At 31.5% G+C, this 23,941-nt stretch overlaps 1 protein-coding gene across 1 annotated transcript in view; it reads right to left on the reverse strand.

Moving 5' to 3' along the window:
- LOC106460082 (eukaryotic translation initiation factor 4H-like) overlaps positions 1–23,941 on the reverse strand; it is a 32,103-nt gene that overhangs the window by 5,396 nt on the left and 2,766 nt on the right. The window contains exons 2-7 of the mRNA XM_013919764.2: positions 17,646–17,754; positions 13,526–13,574; positions 12,096–12,160; positions 3,144–3,243; positions 1,424–1,648; positions 595–759 (exon numbers count right to left, since the gene is read on the reverse strand). Coding sequence (XP_013775218.1) covers positions 595–759; positions 1,424–1,648; positions 3,144–3,243; positions 12,096–12,160; positions 13,526–13,574; positions 17,646–17,754 — 713 coding nt within the window. The remainder of the gene's footprint in view (positions 1–594; positions 760–1,423; positions 1,649–3,143; positions 3,244–12,095; positions 12,161–13,525; positions 13,575–17,645; positions 17,755–23,941) is intronic.

Genomic DNA, 23,941 nt, shown 5'->3' on the forward strand with positions numbered 1-23,941 from the left:
ATATATATATATATAGACACACACACACACAGATGTATTTCAAAGTGTTTTTAGAATGTTGTATCCATCTTTAATTTTTGAATTTTGGTATGTTATTCTTTTCATTTCTCAGTAACATCAATAAAAAATCCTCATCAAGCCATGATGCAATAAATAATGTATAAACAGTGACAGGCCTGGACTTTTAGAAAATCACTTACAAGGGTAGATCTGCAGCAAATCTCATCTGTGTAACTCAGGCTGGTGTTCATATATGATTCATGTAGTCATGAAAGAATTTCACTTAAGTGCTGGATGGTATAAGAATGTGATAACACTCATACACATGTAGATGTATAAGTAGTTATGTATAGGTGCATGACTAATGTCAAATATGTAATTAAAGTCATCCAGTTTTGTATCCTTGACTATTCTCTCTGTCTTAACAGTAACTATATCTACCACCATAGTCTCCTCCTCTTCGACCTTGATCAAACTTTGTCATGTGACAACTCTAGCATGGTATAAGCAAACAAGTTTTATATTTCTGGCAAGTATGATTGTTGGTACAACTACCCTATGTTTACACAACTAAGCTGTTACAGTACAACTTACCATTGCCTTCTGATTCCTTTCTATGTTTTTCTTCAAATACTTTTTCATCTCGTGGTTTTGCATCACCAAAAATCTTTGACCTGGAAGCAGTATCTGCTAAAGCATTGACTGGTTCTTTTGTTTTTCGAGGCAAGAGTTTTAGACGTGGCCTTTGTGCTGCTTCTTCTATTGTTCATTATTACAAAAAATAAGAAAGCCCAAATCAAAATCTTAGACACTGACAATGCCAATGAAACTTACAAACAACTAAGAATTTATTTAGGATAAACAGGAAAGAGCTCAAAAATGCTGGATATAAAAATATATATTAGAATAACTTGAAACCTCATGATATAAAACAACCACAGCTGGAAAAACATTCCATATAAACTTGAAAAGCAATAAATGGAAAATAAACTTACACACTATAGTTAAAGACAAACCTGATGTTGTTTTCCCATTAACTTAGAACGCATGTTAATGTAAAGTTCATTTACAATACACACATATTCAAGCTGATGATGATGATACATAAAATGTTAATTATTACCATTTAAAAATGAGAAAACAGATGATATTTTATGAAATACTTCAAACAAGTAGAAAAAAAAATTAATCAAAAAATTACAAAATACTGGATGATGATGTTTTAAAAATACATTCAATTACTTTAACCAATAAAAGAGAAAGCAGACTTAATTCAAAATGAACAACAAATTACAAATTTGAAAAGATTTTGAATGAAGCTTAGCACAGAACACAAAAAGACAGTCCCTCAGTGTTCTTTTTAATAAACTCACAAGACAATAAGTTTTTCAGTTTCTTAGATATCAAAGTTTTTATGACATACCTGCAGAAGGTTCTCTGAACTCTTCAGATGGAGACTTAAAGTCTCGGGGACGAGAGGCAGGAGGGCCGCTCCTGCCGATTCCTCGCCTCATTCCTCTATCAAAATCTCTATCCCTTTCACGGTCTGGAAAACCTCTGAATCCTCGACCACCCCCTCGGTCTCCACGGTCATTGAATCTACCGCCACGTTCTCCTCCTCCTCCTCCTCTTCCACCTCGATCATATCCTGAAGAGATTATGATGAACTTAATATCCAGATTCAATAGCACATGTTCAATATTTGTAAGTGGCTTTTTTGTATCAGCCTTTAAAATATTTGTTTTGAAACAAATATTTCTTGATTCTTCTGTGAAACTACATTCTTCAAGTTGGGCTGACAAGTATTTGGTAGTTCTTTTTTATAACAAAAGCATTTCATTTAACCCTTTCTAGAAAGTGAATGTTGCTGATATTCCTTGATTTTTTCTTCTCACAATAAAAATACTTAACAAGACTGCACAAAACTTACTAAAGGCTATCTAGTTATGGCTTTAAAAAAATCCACATAATTTGATTTAGTTTCTCTTTCATTTTCGATGTCGTAATGTTTCCGAAATTCCGTTGTGAAATACTTTTAAAAAATATAACTTCCTTTTATCTTAGAATTTAAATTTTTTTATTGTTGATGAGCAAGTTACATTAAATATATTCAGTCATTTTGAACTTGATATATTTTATTTTCATTAACACATTTCTTTTGAGACTTTTATCGTGCTGACTGCAGTAGTGTATAAAATAGTGTCGTATCAGACAACAACACTTTTGCTAATGAAATTCTTGGCTGAAATAAATTTATATCTAACAAGTATACTTTGTTTTCAATAAATGTTATTTTTATTACACCTCTAAACTTAATAGAGCTTATCAGATGCCTTTTCACAAGTAAAAATTGCCATATCTTACAAACAAATATCCTTTAAAATTAAAAAAATTTAAGAACAAAAAGAAAGACAAAAAAAAATCCCAGACCTGTGGTTTCTGCTGGTAAATTTTCTAAGCTTCCCATTAAATTTCATTGTTATTTTCTGTAAAATCTAATCACTTTCTCAAGAAACCATAAATTACTTCTCACACCAGTTTATTCACCTTACATTGATATAAGTAGTTTATAACCTGCTCAATCCCATCATATTTAAACTTTGTTCCACCTCTTTTATGACCTCACAGCAGGCAATGTAAACACAAACCTGTAATAATAAACGTTGATGCAAAGAAAAAAACCAAAAGAGAAACAACTGTATTCTCATGAGATGATAGTTTCCTAGCAAATAATAACCCGTGCTTTGGTATGGGTAATGAAATTCTTATTAATAATAAAAAAAAAGTGATAATTGCATTATTTACAGACTCCTTAATAGTTATTTACCCTATGCAACCTTTAAATAATATACGGGGGGGGGGGGGGCAGCATGTATGTACCAGTGGTGCCAGGTATGTTCTCAAGTGTGATCCCAGTCAGTAACAAATTAATTGAAACTTGTATTAAATCATGTATTTTTAGTTATAAAAAATTTTTAAAAAAAGCTGTTTGTGCAGTCCAATGTTATACACGTAGTTATATTTTAAATTAAAACAATTATCAGCATTTAAACCACATACAAGGTAGATCTTGCGATCATAAAATATTCATTATTGCATCATTTCATAGAGAGAAAAAAAGTTTTTCTGGTAACAGAACTAACCTGGACCACTACCTCCTCTACCTCTGTTTGTAAAACCACCACTTCTATCATTGCGTCGACCTTCTGCAACATCAACTCTGATGAGGTTACCTACAAAATCCTTCAACCAGAAAAAAAAAGTTTGGTAAATTGAATAATTTAAAACCAGTTTTCATAGCACCTGAAACAGCTAAATGCTCAAAATCAACAGGTTTTCTGCAATAATTAATTCTAAAATTGTGACTAGTTATCTTTAACAGTAGTAAAAAAGTAAAATGTTTGTACATAATAACAATTGTTTTTACCATAATAATTTCTGACGTCCAGTGGTTCAAAAAGCAAAAGTAACACTATAGCAGTGCTGACCTTTATTATAAAAATCTATTTCTTCAATAGATTTGGAATGCAAAGATGAAGAGATACAAACACATATAAACGAACACAACTAAATTATTTATTGTAAAATCCTTTGAATATTTGAACAACTTAATTAGATGAGTGACATCAAAAGCTAAATACATTGAAAAAACAACATTTATTACTATAAAAGACAACAGACATCACTAAAAGTCATTAATTGCTCATCCATTTTTTCTTTACTTTCTGAACCTAATAAGCTACAATCTTTATAACTATGTGTGAGTATTTTTTGAATCATAATTAAACTTTCAAAATTTTTCTCTATTGCCCGAGTTTGTGAATACAGGAATAGCCTAAACTTCCTAAGCTGACAGCCAAACCTCAAATACTTTTGGGATTGTAACCAAAAACTATGTTAACAACAATGATACTTTGCTGCTTATTCAATTCAGTTTAATTACTGTAGAATTTACTTTTCTGAAGTACTAGTTTATAACATTATACATTTCTAATCAGCAGATTGATTTGAAACTTGATAATGATTATACCTTGGTTCAATACACCCAGACATGTTTTTCTTTTTTTCGATTTAGGATTTTTTAAGGATGTTTTGGGGTCAATGGTAAAACAACCCAAAAATTATATTTTTGGCTCCTGTGAGTCATATTTATGGCAATAATGTGCCCAGTACCTTGACATACAAAAATGTTGAATTTGCCCATTCTGAGTTGTTGTTTGTTTTGTTTGATTTTTTGTTGTTGTTTTTTGGGGTGGGGGGTTGTCAGAGCTCATAAAAAAGCATAATTTTGGGGTTTTGATCAATTACTTGGCTGTATTTTGACCACTTTACATACAAAAATGTGGGTCATGACCATTTTTGATCATTTTAGGGGGGTCAGAAGGTTAAATAACCCCATAATTTTAGGGGTTTGGGTCAATTACTAAGCCTTGTTTTGACCAATTTACATAGAATTTGGTACAAAGATACATTTCTACAGGCAACACACACACATTCATAAACAAAAATTTTGGACTTGTTCTGTGCTTTTCATGATTTTTCCTATGTCAAAACTGGCCATGTTGGGATTGCATGGTGGAGACATATTGTATTTGCTTGCAAATATTGGCCTCTTTAATTTTTAATAATTTTCATTCTGACCTACATAGTTCACTTCCTTTTAATTAAAATAATATCTTAGTACAACAAATGCATCAAATAAATAGAAATATTCTAAACACAGTTAAATTATTTCAACCATGAAGAGCTCTCTTTGAGAGTAGATATTAGTTATAATCACAGTAATACTAGCTCATCAGATATTATAGGAGCCTTTATCTATCTAGTATCAAGCAGAAAAAAAGTGTTTTTAACTACCATGGCAAAACTTGTCTGTTGAATTCACTAAAATTGGTAAAAACTGTTATCAGTAGTTTCTTACACACATAACAAAAAATTTATTTCCAGTTGCATTTGTTTTGTTATAAATGGTTATTGCTATTAGGGTACATGAGTCAGATATGAAATGTGTTAACAAATGGAAGCTCTAAGTCAGAGAATAGCAATTACACTCTTACCAACTAGATTAGATACATTAATTTCTCAGAAAGTTTACCACAATAGATTTATTTCAAAATTTGAAATTTTTACTGAATATTTAACAGAGCCACACCAAAAAATATTGCTAGTATGAAATAATATGAACATTAAATACCTACTTACTAACGATAACTTTTTTTTATTGAACTTTGCTTTAGATAAAATTTCAAGGCATAAACACATTTATAATGGTAGTTTAATTCCTTTTTTCTAAAGTAGTAGTTTTCAAATTTTTTTTGGCTTAGGATTCTTTATTATACATCAATGACCAGTTACAACTCAGTAATTAGTCTTAGTGTATAAAAAAAACATCTGGCTTACTAAAGAGTTTTTCAAAGTCTATTTGTGACCCTTTCATACATTCCGAGGACTAGATTTTGGGTCATAGCCCATGGATTAAATAACACTGTACCAGAGCAATCTGTGGTTTTTGTATTGCACATTCTAGTTTTTCTGAACCATATTAACAAAAATAAATGGTTTAAACCACTAACAGTCACCATCATAAAACCACTGATATTCATCTTTATCTGTTATAGTGTCACTGTCTTCACTGACTTAATCTATCCTCTTTCTAATTTTTGTTGGTTCCAGTCTTGCTACTTCTCACAGTTGCAACTGATAAATTTCACATTTCACTCTCAACCAATGCTGTTGCCTTTTCTTTGTATCTACATCCTCCAAGTCCATATCTTATAGAGCACAGAAACAAGTTTAGCTGCTATGGTCCATAGTGAGCCACTTGTGATCATTTTACATTACTTAATGCTTTTCAGTTGTGCTCACAAGCAGTCGTGGTATATACAAAGCTTAACAACCATATTTACAACTCCAAATAACTGATAACCTCACAAAGTACTTTCAACTATTTTAAAAGTGTAGTGATACTAGTTAACTTTCAAACAATTTCCCTGGTCCATAATCTGAGTCCAACCCTGTATACAACTGAAACAACATGTTTGAGATATGCTCAGTGACCTTCATGATTATTTCCATGACTTCAGTCTTCTGGCCTCCCTCCAAGTCTTGACTTCTGTATAATAGATTCAACACAGACAACATGATGAAAATAAAAGCAAAATTCCAGCTTGCTAAAAAATGTCACCACCACAGCAACATTATTCAGCTACTGAGAAAGACAAATGCCACAAAGTGTTTTCATGGTGCTGCTTTGTCTTCTTAAAGATAAGGATCATTTAAGAGAAAAGTGATTTGTCATCTTGAAACTTTATAATAGCAAGACTGATTGCAATTGACCCAGCAGTACACTCACTCAACTGCAGAAAACTTAATCTGTTACATTTCTGCATGGGTGGGCAGAGATGAAGATGGTGACTTGAGAATTTGATGTGCCACTTGCAAATACTTCTTGGTTTTAACTGCATTTTCAAGGTACTTTGTAAGGGATCCTCCATGACTGTCCAAGGGATAGAGAAGGACAATTTCTTTTTTCCCCTTTCTCAACTTAAATAAGTTTGAATACATATTGTAGAATGCATTTCTTCCAGTAGAACTATACAATCTCCTAGATTTCTTCTATAAGTTTGATCACAGTTCTGTTTGTTTGTTGTTTTTTTAATTTCGCACAAAGCTACACGAGGACTATCTGCACTAGCTGTCCCTAATTTAGCAGTGTAAGACTAGAGGGAAGGCAGCTAGTCATCACCACCCACCGCCAACTCTTGGGCTGCTCTTTTACCAATGAATAGTGGGATTAACCATCACATTATAATGCCCCCACGGCTGAAAGGGCGAGTATGTTTGGTTTGATGGGTATTCGAACCCACGACCCTCAAATTGCGAGTCGAGCACCCTAACCACCTGGCCATCACAGTTCTGAGTTGATAAAATGTCCTCAGAAAGCCAAAAGCAATAAGGTGAAGATATTTCTGTTTTAATCCTACATGTACATTGTTGATGCACATTGCACCAAACTGTTTCTGTAAAGCTATACTTAGCAATGTTTACTATAGTTCTGAATTTACTCTATGAAATTAGGCAAGGTTTTAGTAAATGTGGAAAGTCTATTGTACACAAAAAAAATCAGATTTTTCTTAAAAGTATTTTTACTAAAAATTTTCTGTGAATTTATGAAGACAGTTTGATTCAGACTCTGATAACTCTGTGTGCAAGACAATTTTAATGTTAAGAGTAAAAATACTTTTTCACCTTACAATTTTCATATTTCATTTACAAAACTTCTAGAACCTCCTAAATCATTTCAGTAAAACTTTATACTTATCTCTTATTTTCTCTAATCTAACACTAGCTGTAACAAATGTGGAAAAATTTGAAATAAAATAAGTACGTTTATTTCTAGAATGTAGCAGATTGTAACAGACAATTATAATTATCCTATAAACTTTAGGCCTCTTAACATTTTCAAAAAGGTTTTTATTTAATGTTGTTTTGATGTTCTTTGAACTATGTCTAACTACTGAACAATAAATCACCCAGCAAGCACACAGTTCAAGTTACAGTAAACAAAGTATAAAGTTGTGTAATGCACAAGGAACTCTCATGCATAACCTCGCTGATAATTTTTTTTTTCACTTTTCTTATCTAACCTAACAAGTTTCTAATTTTTACATTTTAGTTACTTTTATAACATTAAATGAAAATTATACATAAAAGAAATTTAATATTTTTGTCTGGCTTCTTGCTTTGTTTATTGTGACATACATCAAAACAAGGGTATGACAAACATAATTATCAGTGATGACTATGTTTTTGAAGTATTCAGTGAATATTAAGTGATTCATGTCAGTGTCAGGAAAGTTATTCAGTTTAGTTGTATTGAGACTTGTATATATTCAGTTGTTGGATCGATTAGTCATGAAACTGTACGAGTAAACTTGTCTCTATGTTGAGCATAGTACCATTAGCAAGTAATTTCTGTTGAAACATTATCTGTAAACACAGCCTGTAAAATATTATAGAATAAATAAACTAACTTATTATCATGACATGAACTGCACTTGACATTATTTTGACCAAATAATCCAAAAGCACCTGATCAACAACATAATACTTTACAACTCTGGTGTACAAAGCATAATTATTTTAGTGAAAATAAAATATGACTTTGACTAAACCTCAACTTCAAGATGAAGACAACCCAATCATGAAACAAAATAGAAATGTTACTAGAAATGATGAAGAAACAGTTAAAATAAGATATAAAAGAAAGAAACAGAAAATTAAAAGAAAAAGAAGAAAATGACAGAGAAGTAAAAGAAGAACAAGAAGAGAACAAATCAAATTTAAGAGTGGAGTTAAAAGAAAGAGATAAAATATTTAAAAACGAATTAAAAACAAAAATAAATCTGATTGAATACATGATTGATGAAGCTATTGAAGATGTACAAAGGGATTGCAACAATAAAATTGAAGAAGTACAGAAAGGATGTAATGAAAAAAATTGAAGTTAAAAAAAGAGGTCATCGAGGTATTAAAAAACATCATTGATAAAATAAGACATCTGGAAAACAAATTGGTACATGCAAATATTAGCCCGAAGAAACCTCTTTCTACCTCATCCCAAAAATTCCAACCTAAAATGTATACTACATGGAACTGCATTGCAATGACCCTTTAATAGGAGTGTATGCAGCAACAAAATGGCTGAGAGATATAAAAAGAATCAGCCTAGCAGCTTTTATGAGTTAGAGCTGATGCTACACTTTATGTCTAAAATGTGTTTAATTGATTGCTGTTATGGTAAGTAACCTAAATCATCACCTATGACTAATTATTAACTATTAGTATTAATAGTACTAATCAATAATTAAAGACATAGGTTACTATAGGCTACTAACCTAAACAACAATTGCTATCCATTTGCCACAATATTACCCTAAGCACCTTGTTCACTTGATAATTTTGTAACTTTAATTACCACAAATTGGGTAATGGAATTTTGTTAGGTTGCTTCATGTGAAGAGTTTAACTCTCTCACCATGAGGTTGGTCGAATTGGCTGACTTTATAACTATTTGGTACTCATTATAGTTTTCAAACTATGATATTTAATAGAGTACATGTATCTACACAAAATTTGGCAGACTTTCAGTAAGCAACAAGTCTTTTGCACACAAAAATCATATTGTTGCTGAAGATTTGTCTGCGAATATATTGCTTTTTTTTTTACTAGTACCAGTACAAAGTGATTTTCATGTTAAGATTAAAAACATCTTTCTTCATCTCATAAATCACAAATTTCATTTGTGTAATCCCTAAAAGCCTCCTAAATAAATTTGAAACTTTTTTTTTCAGTATAATTTTTTATCTTATTTGTTATTTTCTCTACCCTAATTCTATACAAGGTCGGTCAATTTGACTGACTTCGTAACCATAAAAAAAATAATTAAATACATCTTTTTTTTTCTAGGACTTCAAATTGCAACATGAAACTACATTTGTTTATCCTAAATATGTTTAAACTCATAAAATATACATCTAGTTATACTTACATTTTATTGTTTATTGCCCTTTGAACTATATCTAACTAATATTCGCATCATGTAAGTCATATTACGGTATTGAATTACATAATGTACAGACCATTCACAAGCTGCTTGCAAGCTTACCTCATGAAAACTTTCCAATTTTTGCATTTTAGTTACTTTTATAATAATAAATAAAAAATACACATGAAAAGAAATAAATAAAGTACTTACCTGGGTCTTCTTTTTTTTTTATATATATGCCTTCAACTATCAATGAAACTTAACCCTACTTTTTTATACTAATGGTACTTCTGTACTAAACAATTTTTTATTTAAATAAATAATGCATCAAAGAAAAGAGAATAATCACATGCAAAAAGCAGATGTCCCATAACTATCATAATTTTTCTGTCTTCCTAGCTATGCGACAAGAGCCATTAAAAATTCAGCTAAGCTTGTGAATGAATTTTCTGTGAGAATAAAGTTTGAACTGAAAGCATGATTAAGAATTCTCTGTACAGAAAAACAATGTAATATGATCCATCAACTGATAAATTAAAACCTTGGCTTTCTATTGGCTATATATATTATAGTATTTGCAATTTCTGAAAGAGAAGATGTGAAAAGTGGTAATGGGCAAGGTGGTCTGATTTTCTATTTGATGGTTCTGAAACCAAATAAGATTGAAAGCAATAAAAAATATGCTTTGCCTGAGTGATGACAACATTATAATAAGTAATTTATGTTAAATTTTGTACTTCTTGGAGGGGGTAGTAAATAATATTAGAGAAGAAGGGATGCCTAGAGAGAAAATGTCACAATTCTCATACTAGAGAAATTCAGGTTGTTGTTGTTTTTGAATATTGCTATATAAAAGTGAGAACTTAAACATTATATACTATTAAACCTTGGATTATTAGCTACATTTTAATGCCCAATTTATTTGTATACCATGTTAAGAAAGTAGTTTAATTAAATTTTGAAGGTAACTGACTAAAACCTCATGACTTGCACAGAAAAAGATGCCTATAGAGAAAAGTGTTAAGGCAAGTTTATATCAATGTTTAATTCTATGACTTGAAGTGATCAAAGTGTATGTCACAACCTTTTTAACAGAGTAACATTTGCAATTTAATTAAACTGCTCTATAATCAATGGAAGTTCATAAACTTGCCATCAAAACATAGGTTGGGATTCAAATGTATATATAGTCTAAGCTTTAATTTCATAATTGTAAAACTGCTCTATTATTAATGCATGTTCATAAATTTACCATCAAAACACAGGTTAGGATTCAAATGTATATAGAGTCTAAGCTTTAATTTCATAATTGTAAAACTGCTCTATTATCAATGCATGTTCATAAACTTGCCATCAAAACCTAGGTTAGGATTCAAATGTATTTTGTGTCCAAGCTTTAATTTCATAATTGTAAAGAGAAATATTTAAATAAATTCTCAATCCGCACCTCTCTAAATCACATGACACTGTAGTACTCCGACTTCTAATTTACAGATTTTTTTTTCCCTTATAAGGGCTTCAGATTGTTCAACCAATTAAAAATACATACTATCAGCCCAGCATTAGCACTGCGTATGTAGGGATGACTTGGGTTGTTCATCAAAATGGTATTTTAAATATCTCCTCAACAGGTCATCAGAACTTTACAATACTATACAGTGTTTTTATTTATAACAATATCTATGTAATGACTGGAACGCAAGTTCTGGGAAGTCTGTAAATATCATAGTAAAAAGTATGAATTTCTTGTTCTTTCTTCTACTTCTTTTTTATTACATGATAACTCAAAAACCAAAACAATGGTGTCAACCAATTTCAGAGGTGACATAGCTTTTATAAGTATTAATAATAATTAGCAGTAATTTAAAAAATTCATAATTATAGTGTAAACTATGTTATCATTACCCCTTGAAGTTAGCTTTCTTACAGAAGTTTGGTGTTGCTTTAAAAAGTTTAAGTACAGGGTGAAACAGGAATTACTAGCCAATAATAGATAAACAATAAATATTAAAATTGGAACCTCACTGTATTTAGAACTTGGTTATAAATACAACCTTCTTATGTTTATCAAAATACTGCATTAAAAAAACAAGCAAACAAGTAAAGAAAAAACTTTTCAAAAAAAAAGGAAGTAAACGTAGGGACAGGTAATATCAATCCTTCGAAAACAATGCAAATAAGATAGTAGGAATGGCATTTGTATCATCCCTATATAATAGCACAGGCAAGAATTAATATATATAACTATTCAATCACAACTGAGTTTAATTTATCCTATTTTTGACTTTTAACATTCTCCTAAAGGCTTCATAGAATCACTGATTAAATCACAGACTTAAATCTATGGCAAGTGATGGGATTGAGCCAAGTAGTTTGATGTTCATAGCTTGCTATCTATTGTTTCGCTTAAGACAGTACATTTCACTTTAATTAATAGTTTGCAAGTTATGAATGAACTACTAGCAAAAGACAATTCAATAATCTGTTAGTCCCTAATTTGATAATATTAGAAAACAATCAGAGTTACCAACTCGGAAAACATACTTACTGCTCCATTTAATTCTAAAGCTGACTTCAAAGATTCAAGATCATCAAATTCAACATAACAGTAACCTAAAAAAAAACGAATATTAGATAATGTTCTCCTCAAATGTGCAATAACATCAAAACAGTAAGAAATTAGAAACTGAATTTCATTCACTTTTATTGGGTGATAGCATCTGTAAAATAAATTTCTAGTAAATGCATCTCAATCTGATCTACTGGTCATTTTAGTTTTAAGGCATTTGCATTTAGTCTGTTTCTTTACTGTAGTAAAATTATTTGTGTGAGGATACTAGACATTATAGCAACTATCTATTCAACAAAAACGACTTGGTGGCAATGTGAACAATAATCATTAATAATGTACCAAAATATAATATTAAAGAAGTTAGAAAATGGTAACTCAGCAAAAATCTCAATCACTGATGAGTGTCATGACATAAAAGACTGTTTAGTGTAGATATTACTAATTAATTTATTTTGTGAGTTAATATTTATGATTGTTTAGTTGCTTTTTTATAATAAGAGAGTTAAAAGCAGACGATTGTTAGAAGTTTATACAAATTAATTGTTTTTGAGACTACCAAATGTCGCATGCAATACATTAATGTCGAGAATAGGGATTTCTAGAAGGCAGGCAGATGATTAAGATGATAAATATATAAATAGTGCGAGATGAGTGGACACAGCAAATAGACAATAGCAGAAGAGAGTAAAGACATGGCCAAGGAAAAGTTTGGCATGAAGTTAACTGCCATAGAAGTGATAGGCCTAGCAATTAACATAGGCCTAACATTTAATACATTAGAGGAAGACTAACAGCAGAAAAGGAGATAAGAAGAAGAATTTATTCCATCAAAGTGTGTTTCTAAAGTAATTGAATCAACTTGAGTGCAATTTGACAAAAGGAACAGAGGATATTTTGAAGAAAGAAGACCAAAGAATTATTGGAAGAGCAGTGTACGACTGTGGTAGCTCGTGCCACAATAGTAAGTGAATTATACACAGAATACTAGTGCAATAGAAACAGAGAAAAGTAATTTGGCTTATCAACTGAAATGCTAAAGGAATTGAATAGGCCTAAGTGGACTTTTGACAAGAAGAGAACTATGTATATAGTGTTTATGCTATGCCTATAATCTTTATAGTGTAAAGAATTTGTTGTACATACATTTAACTTGTTCCAATTACATACATTATTTTGAAGACAAGTGGAGTGCGTGCTGTTCATATATCATTGAATTTATCACCAACAAGTCACAGACACCTACTGTAGAAGAATCCTAAGCCCACAACACCAACAGTGTATATTTATACTATTAAGTACAAGTCAAAGCCTGTAATTGACAATTGGCAAATATATATTAGTTTCTGACAATAAGCTTATGCAGAATTTCTTCATATAATGAAATAATGTATCCCAAATATTTTTACCTTTGAATCTGTCTGTTTCTCTGTCTCTAACAAGTCTGATACTACGCACCTACAGAAAGAAAAATAAAGATATTCAACGATATGTATTCTCTTTCAAAACAATCTACATATTAATCTGAAGCTACTTTGATGTTTTTGACCAATAAAGCACGACATAATCAGACTAATGACAATCAAGGTAATACAAACACCCATGATCATGCATGCGTTTCTTATCTAAATGAAGAAAAATACACTTAGAAGCAATGTTTATTTCTTCCATTTTTTAAAAAAACATACTTCATTAAATCATAAACACAATACTAAAATTTCATATCAGTTTGTAAAGAGCATCTTCTACACCCAATACTCTTTTCGCATTGATTACCTGGCACAGATTGCAAGCTACAAATTATCACTTGAAAATAACAAAAAACTATCTTAGCTTAACAAAATATAATAGCTCAAAAGTTTTAAGATTTATCTATAAATATAGTGTTACTACATTTCAAGTGAAGTGAAGCATAACACAATTCTGTGAAAATATAAACACATTGAAGTTTGAAGTGAATTTCAATAGTGAAGGTAACTATTAAATAACAATTTTATTTTAAACCACTCAAAATTTATTTTAAATCAAAAGAGTGAAGGAAAGGACATAAAATTACAATAATTTTGCTTTAACTTCTCCTGACAAAGGTGCTGACATATATTGTTAAATAAACCTTCAAACCTGGCAGTAGCTACTTTTCTCTTTTTTATAAGCTGTATACATACAGAATATCAGAAAGCCTCTGTTAAGGCAACTTAGAAAAATTAATTAAAAAAATAAAGCTTCTTACGGAATTTGTGGAAAATTTTCAAAAAATTACATATCAGATTAGTTGGATGATGGAATGTAGAACATGACAATGATATATGGATAATTTATATGATTGCAAGGAAGTGGTAGAGAGATATTTCAGGTCTTTTGTTACACATTATTTACATGAATGATTTAAAAAGATCTTTAAGCAGTCACATTTCCAACATGTCAAATGAAACTAAAATAATGGAAAATACCAAGTTAGTTGAAAACATTTATCTAATTCAGATATCCTTAACAGTTCTAGTATAAAAGAAAGAATGTGGAACATAAACCTCACTACTACGAAACGTAAGATCATGCATTTAAAATATGGAAATTCTTCCCATACTTTACCTTCCTAGTCTTAATATTGCTTCCATTATGGTCAATTTAAATTGTTTATTTTAAATTTGCTATCAACAGTGATACAATGTCATGCAGGTGGAGTCTGAAAAAAAAATCATTGAATCTACAGAAAATACTTAGAATATTATGGAAGACATATTTCAATTACTAGAAAATCAAACACTTAATTTGTCAAATAAAAGTTATATTTGTTTAATATTGAAATTCAATGATGTTTAATAATTCTTTAGTGTCCTTTATATGAGTAACACTGTCTTTTTTAATCACTAACAGAAGTATGAAAATTCAGGGTGTGAAGTGCGGTTCTCAAATGTACCACAAGTCTTCAATAGTTGCTGTTTAGGAACCCAATTTGTTTGTTTGTTTTGTGATGATGACCTGATGATGAAAATGCCATAAACTGTATTAATAAATTAAATTACAAGTTAATTATAAAATGAAATTTATACTTTAGTCATAATTTTTGATGTACTATTTACTTTTTTTTCCCATAACTGTGAATATGTAAGTTCAATCAACTAGTGATTCTCCTATTGCTTTTTGACCTAACACCTCACTTGGCTATTATTTCTGCTTAATGAATAGGAAGGTGATTACAGCAATTCTAAATTTTGTCAAAAATGAGATCTAAATTTAAGACTACTCTTACAAAAAATGTTTGCTTCTGTTACATACTTTTATAGTTGCCAGAATGATTGAAGTAAATTCTACCATCAGTAATACTGCCTAATAGCTACTTAGTAGACTTCAACTTCACCTTCATGATACATTACTAGTATGTATGAAACAACTTTGGTATTTGTGCATAAGCTTCTATCTGCTCAAAAATTATCAGTTATTAAATGAAAGTTTGCATATTACACAGTATTTCAATATTTACTACAAATCTCAGAAAACACTATCTCTCTCTGTTAAAATGATGTTATAAAATGATAAAAGTTTATATCAAAATAGTGCAAAAGCAATAATAAACTATTTCTTTCATTAAATATACTTAATTTGCAAATGAAACAAATAGCATCAATTAAGTACCTGTCAACAATGTTGATAGTGACACTAAATCTGTACAGTCGGCCTATATTTCTGCTTATACCAGTGAATTTCTTTTTTACATTCCTGAGCACAAAAGTACATTGCCATGAAAATTAACACACTGACATTTTAGATATTTAACTCTCTCACTACGGGCTCTGTCCCAGGGACCGACCTCGTAACTATTTTGTGCTTGTTATAGTTTTCATGCTATGACTTTTAATACAGTTAGCATATATTCATGAAATTTTTCAGATTATCCGTAAACTTTACAAGGATTTCATACACAAAATATCAGATTTTATTATTAAGTTTTAAGATTTTTTTTCAAGTAATGTTCTTCTCATGCAATTTTGTTTTTTGCATATTGATTATCCAACATGCAAAGTAATTTTGATTTTAAGATTAAAAATACTTTTATGCATCAGAACATTTTCAAATTTCTCATGCAAAATCTTTATAACCTCCAGATAATTATCAAACAGTTTTTTTTAGAAAAAACTATATTTTATGTATTATTTTCTCTATTGTATCTCTGTACGGGTTCGGTCAACTTGACCGACCTCGTAACCACCATAAAAAAATTAGGAAGTAGATATAAATTAAGGTTTTTATCATTCTACAATGAATACAAATTATAACACAAAAACACAAATATTTAGTCTAAAAAGCTTAAATCTCATGACATTACACATCTATATATATATATATATATATTCATTTATTTATTATTTTTACTTTATTGACCTTTCAGTCATGTCCGACTAACATTACAGAAGTTGCAATGATATGGTACACGTGCACTCACGTTACCATATCCAAAAATATAAAACTGGTCTTTACAAAGTGACCTGTCTTGGCTAAGTCCTAGTGGACCAGTATTTTGCAAAATACAGACACATTTCAGTTATAATACATTATATATATGTATATACATTATTTTTATTATTATTTAAAAATGAATTCTTAAATTTCAGTTATTTTTAAAACATAGAACAGTAAATAAAGAAGTATAGAAAACAATTATCTCTTCTAGTTACGAACTTTTCATTCATTAGCTGCTTGCTGTAAGTTGCTAGGTCTTATCAAATTTCCCATGTGGAGGATGTAAAACAAAATACTTGTATGCATTATATGCATTTTGAAATAACACAAAAAATCAAATTACTATATCAATACCACAGAATTACACTATAATTTATCAAGCTTAGTATCTAAGCTGTATTTGGGTCTAAAAAATATGATTTTTTTAACTCATTAATGTCTTACCTTACTGATTGAAATCTAGCATAATAAGTGTTTCCAGTGCAACTATTTTGCAGAGGCTGAGAAAATCACTAGGGGGACATTCTGAGCTTTCGATTGGTTATACACACATCATTGGTGTACGTAAGCAAGTATATTCAAAAATGGAAGAGGTGGGCAGGGCCACCTTGGTTGATTCAATAAATATATTAATAGCTCAGAAAACATAAGAGATAGGAGGTTCTTATCTTATATTCTAGTTGTCAATATCAGTAATTTGAATATATAATTCGTAAGAAACTAGTCCTTGTATTTGGCATCACAAACAGCAAATATGAACCAATGCTGCATTCAACATACCATGTGACACGCAATAATCAATATTTAGGATTTTTTTTTTTATATTTACAATTAAGTTAAGAAATTAACTAATGTATAATACTAAACTTGAATTATAATCTACAATATGATACCTAACTTAATGATATATATTCATAAAAAAGTAGTTTAATAACATTTTGGATGTGAGCCTACAAACATGATGACATGGCCTTTGACCCGTGACCATAAGAAGACCCATGTTGGTAGAGTTAATAGAAACTGGGAATCCAGAATTGACAAAAACATTCCATTCCATATACATTTACTTACTTTTAACCCACTAAAGATTTCATCAATATCGCCCTGTACTATGCCTTGTGGGAGATTTCCAAGAAAAACTGTGTATGGTGGTTCTGTCGGAAGGGGTCGAGATGGTCCTCTGTAGGAAAAAAAAAAAGAATATTGCTACTTTTCAATATCTACAATACATTATGCAAATTCATGCATTTTTTTATTACAAAAAGATTTGATAAATACACTCCTTTTTAAACTACCTTAATGTGACAAACATATTTTTTATGAATTACTCCAAACAAAGAAACCACAGAGATTTAATAAAATTTAAACAGCTAATCCAATAATACAATCATAAACAATTTGTATTTGTTGTTTATGTACAAATAGACATGGAATTGTATTCATCTCTGTTCTCAACCTTTATTATGATTTCTTCAAACACAAGCACCATCGATTACCATCATATCCAAATTACAAGTTTCCAGTAACACAGCAAATCAAGTTAGAGAAAACAACCTTTACTCCATAGATAAGAATAATAATAAGCTTTTTATTTCAACAAATCTCATACCAAATAAAAGAGAATAGCAACAAAGATATCAAATTTGGTCTAATTTTAGAACTACATTCTTCATAATGATTTTGAAAAATATGGCAACTTCAGCACAATTAACAATTTTGAAAAATATTGCAGCAAATTCAAATAGTTAACAGCATTCAATTTTCTATACCACATTTGTGTAAACTACTTTATTTGTAACTTTTGCTTAAAATTTTAAAGATGATGAATTACAAAACTATGCAGATAATCCTGAAGTCAGGTTTAGAATCTAAGGTATTTATATGTATGGTAGAAAAATACAACAATTTCAAATTTCATGTACAAGAAATACTAGTTTACTTATATATCTGAATATGTTTTGAAAAATTTTAAATTAGTGTCTCAATTCCATTTGTCAGACCAACTAACAACCCTTAGCTCCACTGCAGCTAGTAGAAAAGTTATCATTTTCCTATAATGAAAATATTTCCGATAGATGCTCACCTCTACATGCAAAATTGCTATGTTCCTTGCACATTTGCCTTGAGCTAACTCCCACCTAATCTCACGTATTTTATTGGAACTGCGCTGATGCATGATGACATCATCTTTTCACAAACAGGAGAGCAACACAACCTCCACACACACATTAACTCCCCTCATGCACTTGCACTAGAGATAACTTCATTCTTAGACCAAGACAAAAAAAAAAAAAAAGGTGCACCAGAAGTGGGAAGCTCAGATAGGAATATGTGGAGGTGAGAATCTATCAGAAATACATTTTCAGTATAGGAAAATGTTAACTTTCAAGATGATACACTGCCTCCACACAGAGAATTGCTAGAATCCCAGATTGAAGTGATGGAGGAACTGGTACAAAACTTAAACCTAGATAAGATCCTTTCAGAAAGTGCCCAAGGAAAGAGCCAATAGAATGTGCCACTTGACAGCTGGAGATAATTGGGGCAAGCCCATGGGAGATCACATCTTGTGTTAAGCATGGTATACTATTTGCCCAAGTTGGAAGGGGTGGAAGAGCCCAAAGTGTTGCACAGATGGACAGAATACAAACATGATCAAGCACCTGCACACAAGTGACTAGTGAGCCAAAACATGTAGTGTGGCTAGGGTGCAATCAAACCATACAGTATGTGCTCATCTCGACTCTACTGAACAAGCTCTGGCTGCAAAAGGAAGGCACATTAGCTGTGTGAGAAGTGACCCATACCACTAATGGTTGGAGACGGCTTGAATGGGCAATGAAGAAAAACTTTAATATAAGTTTAACATAACAGCAAATGTACAACGTTTCGACAAGGTTCTGTCATCATCAGGTGCCAATACTACATACTACACTGACAGTGTCACCACTGCCCTACTTCTCACCATACTGAGCTAAATCCAACAATTCTCCAAGGTCATCACTCAAACAGCTAGGAAGTGGTAAGAGGCAAGGTTCTTCAGTGCTCCACTCAAAGAAGAGGGTGAAGAATTCACATTGGGGAGACCTGGAGATGTGCCTGGATTTCCATTAACAAAGGTCTTTTGCTGGAAACAGTGCAATGGGTGATCACAAAACCTATTTTTAAAAGCAAGCAAGTGCAAGCTAAAGAAGTGGAGAGTCACTTCCCTGGTGCCGACTTATTCCATGATAGCCCATTAAAATGGTATGGTCTGGACTGGCCAAGTGAGTAAAATTGTAAACCATGAGGATACCTTCAGTAGCCTTGCTGAACACCCCATCTCACAGTGGGTACTGGTAGAGCTAAGGAAGATGGGTTGAGTGCATTCCATAACCCCTGGCCTGATGGAGATGTTTGAAATTAAACATACCCTGGAAGGCAACACCAGCAACCCAGAAGGATCCAAGAAAAGGGAAAAAGGCCCTGAAAAGGAAAACATACTTACTCTTCTCAAAGATGGTATGTAGGTATAGTGAAGAACAGCAACTGGAGTGAATCAAAACCCTGCAGGATATGAAACAGCCAGATGAAAATAAAAGGAAATGGACACGTATGAAAACAGCAACATGACAGCCTGAATGGTCTCCCCCAAGGATCAATGGGAATGAGATTTAAGAAAGTGAGACAGTTTAGGAATTTAATGCAAAAAAACATGAAAGAACAACCACCCACCCAGTAGCTGAAGTATTAGGAAGAAAGGTCTAGTAAAGAAGGAAGTATGGTAAGACATCTGAATGACTACAACAACAGGCACAAAGGAGAAAAAAGATTAAACAATAAACATGAAGTCTATGGCTCAAATGGAGCACATGGAAGAGGGTGAAAAGTGCAGAAAATTCCCAGTCGGACATTGGAGTAGGACAAGAGGGTCAGTGAAGAAGGAAGTATTAGAATAAAGTGGAGAGGATGGAGAGCATGGACCCAAAAATCAAGTGAAAAAGAGAAAGAAAAGAGCATAATTGTGAAATCATGTTAAAGAAGAGAAAAACAGAGTGAGGATATTTATCCACACAGAAAGTCAAGCCTAGAGTAAACTATGATGTTGAAATTGTGAAGAAGGAGGCCCAGTATGCATGAAGAAACCTACAGCAGATGGAACAATGGCTATTGCATCCACCACAGAAAATGAGGTGCCAAAGCCACAAAGATTCAGGTCTTATGTTACAAATATCATTGCTATCATAGGACAAAGCAGACCATCACTTGAGAAGTTATAATGGGTAAGTATAAAAAATAACAATAAAAGAAACCAGTGAAACTAGAAAGAAGTTTTTCATAAGCTACTGCAAAATCTCACATAATTGAATAAAAAAGTCTAAAACATGTCCATTCTAGAGAGTACTGAAGAAAAGAATGAAGTTATCTTGTGTTCAAGAGCTTAGGGAGAGTTACTGCACATGGAAGTTAAATGACCCTCCTGTTGGTGGAGGGCTATTGTTGCATGATGAAGTCATCATGCACCAGCACAGTTCACGTTGAACACGTGAATTTAGATGGGAGTTAGCTCAAGACTAGTGGCACGCATATCTCCGAGGCAGACATGCAAAAAATATAGCAATTCTGCGTGAAGAGGTAAAGTATCATCTCAGAATTACTATTTTCAGCTGTACTGGGGGAAACTTAATCACGAAAGTTTAAATGTGTAATAATTACAGAATTGATTGCTTCCTATACACTATATGGGTGTGAATTTTTGAAAAAATTCTTGTCCAAGTGACAAGTGCCAGAAATATTTACAATTTCTCCTAAAATGAATACTTGCCTCCCCCCTCCCCCCATCCCACACCAAAGTAGAATATAACTTCAATGGTTTTTCTGTTATGTAACAGTGAGTTTAATCACTACAATACCACCACTGGTAACTCAATTTTGTTTGGAATCACGTATAGCCTACCTTGCATGTAACCTCTTCACATACAGTTATTCTTGTAGGTTTTTTTAAGCATTTCATCATGAGAATTTTATAGCGCAGCATATAGAAAACCTTACACAAAAAACATTAAAAAAAATCATAGTTTACATTAATGCTAACACAAACTAAAATACCTTATATATAAGAATGTATGGATAAACAGACAGATAATGGCTTAAGTATTTTGTTATTTTTATTCTTCCTAAAGCAGGCAGTCTAACTTTACCGAGATCCTATTCTAGACAAAAACCAATGTGATAATATTCTTACATTAATTTCAATATGTTTCTTGATGTGATGTGTGTGTGCGTATGACTGAGAATTTGTAAATTAACCTTTTGCCTTTTTATTTGTTCCTTAAAATCTTGGCCCACTTATACAATTTTTTGTGAATAATGAGCAACTCGTTATATGTAGTGCAGACTCTTATTAAATATATGATTATAAGATAAACTGAAATAATCATTTGTATATACCCAAATTCATTACAAACAGCTTTTCAAATGAATCTGACATGGTAAGGCAATGGATTGAATAATAGGTATACTGGTATATATATAATTTTGGCTTGAGGTTTAGAGGTGTACATTTATAAACGTGTCCATGTGCTAGACTTCCATAGTTCAAAACTTTCAGGAACTTTTGGCTTTTTAGAAATATAATTAGTTTTTTTTTCTAGTAATAGACAAATGATGTGAAAAACAAAAACCTTTATCATTGGGAAAAGTGTAATGGTAAAACTTGTTGTCACAGGTATCAGGATATATGAATTCCACACCAAAGCAAAAAAACAAGTCCTGTTTTATGCAAGTTTATAAATGCAGAATGATTTTAAATGATGCTTAGCCTTCCTCAGAAGGGAAGTAACTAAGCTTGGACTTTATTCTGAGTAATACCTTTGTAAACTGGAAGTCCAGAGTTAAAATTGAGTTCTAAGAATTCCCTCTTAGTGGTTAAGTATAACACACAATAGTATTGTGCATAAATTAAAAGTTGACTAGAAAACAAAGAGCCAGAATAAGTGCTAGATTAAATGAAAGCAGAATAAATGAAATTCAGATGCCAACATTGGAATGTAAATGACCTTGAAAAGTTTATACCTAAGAAGTCATTACATGAAAAATAAAACTGATAAACAGCAGGCTTCAGGAATAATATATTGTATACATTTATCTATATATCAACCAACAGCAGCAAAGATCATCAAGAAAGCAAAGATGCCAAGACACAAATAAATTGTTGGGATAGCAGACATTAACTTTAGCAAATGCCCCCCAGTGGTACAGCGGTATGCCTGCAGACTTATACCGCTATACACCGGGTTTTGATACCAATGGTGGGCAGAGCACAGATAGCCCCTTTGTGTAGCTTTGTGCTTAATAGCAAACAACAATACTACTTTAGCAAAAAAAAGCAAAAAAATATGTCCAGTGTAATGAACAATAATTTGAACAATCATTACACAAGTTTATAATTCTAATAGAGAAATAAATTCTGTTGAAGAACAAACTTGCATCTAGGCTTCCAAAGGTTGAGCTTAATGTCCAAGTGTGTATATCCAATCTTTCCATTCTACCATCCAGACAACTCATACAAAAACTGTCCAATACCGTGACAATTCTAAATGTCAAAATTATGTTCCACCAATAGTTTAATTATTCTGCAATCCAGGGGGAAGAAATTCAAAACTACAAGCTTCTCCTCATAGCTAAAATGGCTTAAACTAGGTATCAGTGTATACTAGCGTGTTTTTGGTGTTTCTAACATCTTGATATCCTACCTATTGTAATGGGAACAAAACTGAATATAGTGCTCCAAATGAGACCTCACCAAGTCTTGTACAAGGCTATTATAACCTTCTTGTTCTTTAATTCAAATTTCTTGTGAACAGAACTGATGACTGCTCTTTTCCACATCATTAAACATTAAATAGAACACTTAAGAGTTTTTATCAACAATCTCACTAATTACTTTTTCTCCCCACAACAATAATGATTCACTCTGACAAGAAGTACATTCTAACTAAATTCCAAAACTCAGGTACATGACATACTCCTTTACTATTTACAGTTACATTAATTAAATACCAACATTGCAAATGTTTTCCTAAATGTCTTCTAACAACACAATCAACCATCTGCCTCATAATTCTTTTAACCTGGGCTCAGTCCCTTGGACCGACTTCGTAACCATTTTGTGCTTGTTATAGTTTTCATGCTATAACTTTTCAATTAGTAAGCGAATGTTAACAAAATTTGGCACATTTACTGATAATTGTAATGTGCTTTCATATGTAAAATATCTAATTTTTTTTATTAACTCTTAAGGTTTGTAAAGCAATGTTTCTCTCTCATGCCTTTTTCTTTTCACATCTTGCCTATCATTTTTGTTACATTAATAAGTTTAATCACTG

The sequence above is a fragment of the Limulus polyphemus genome, unplaced genomic scaffold, assembly GCF_000517525.1.
Source record: "Limulus polyphemus unplaced genomic scaffold, Limulus_polyphemus-2.1.2 Scaffold704, whole genome shotgun sequence".
NCBI classification, from domain to species: Eukaryota; Metazoa; Arthropoda; class Merostomata; order Xiphosura; family Limulidae; genus Limulus; species Limulus polyphemus.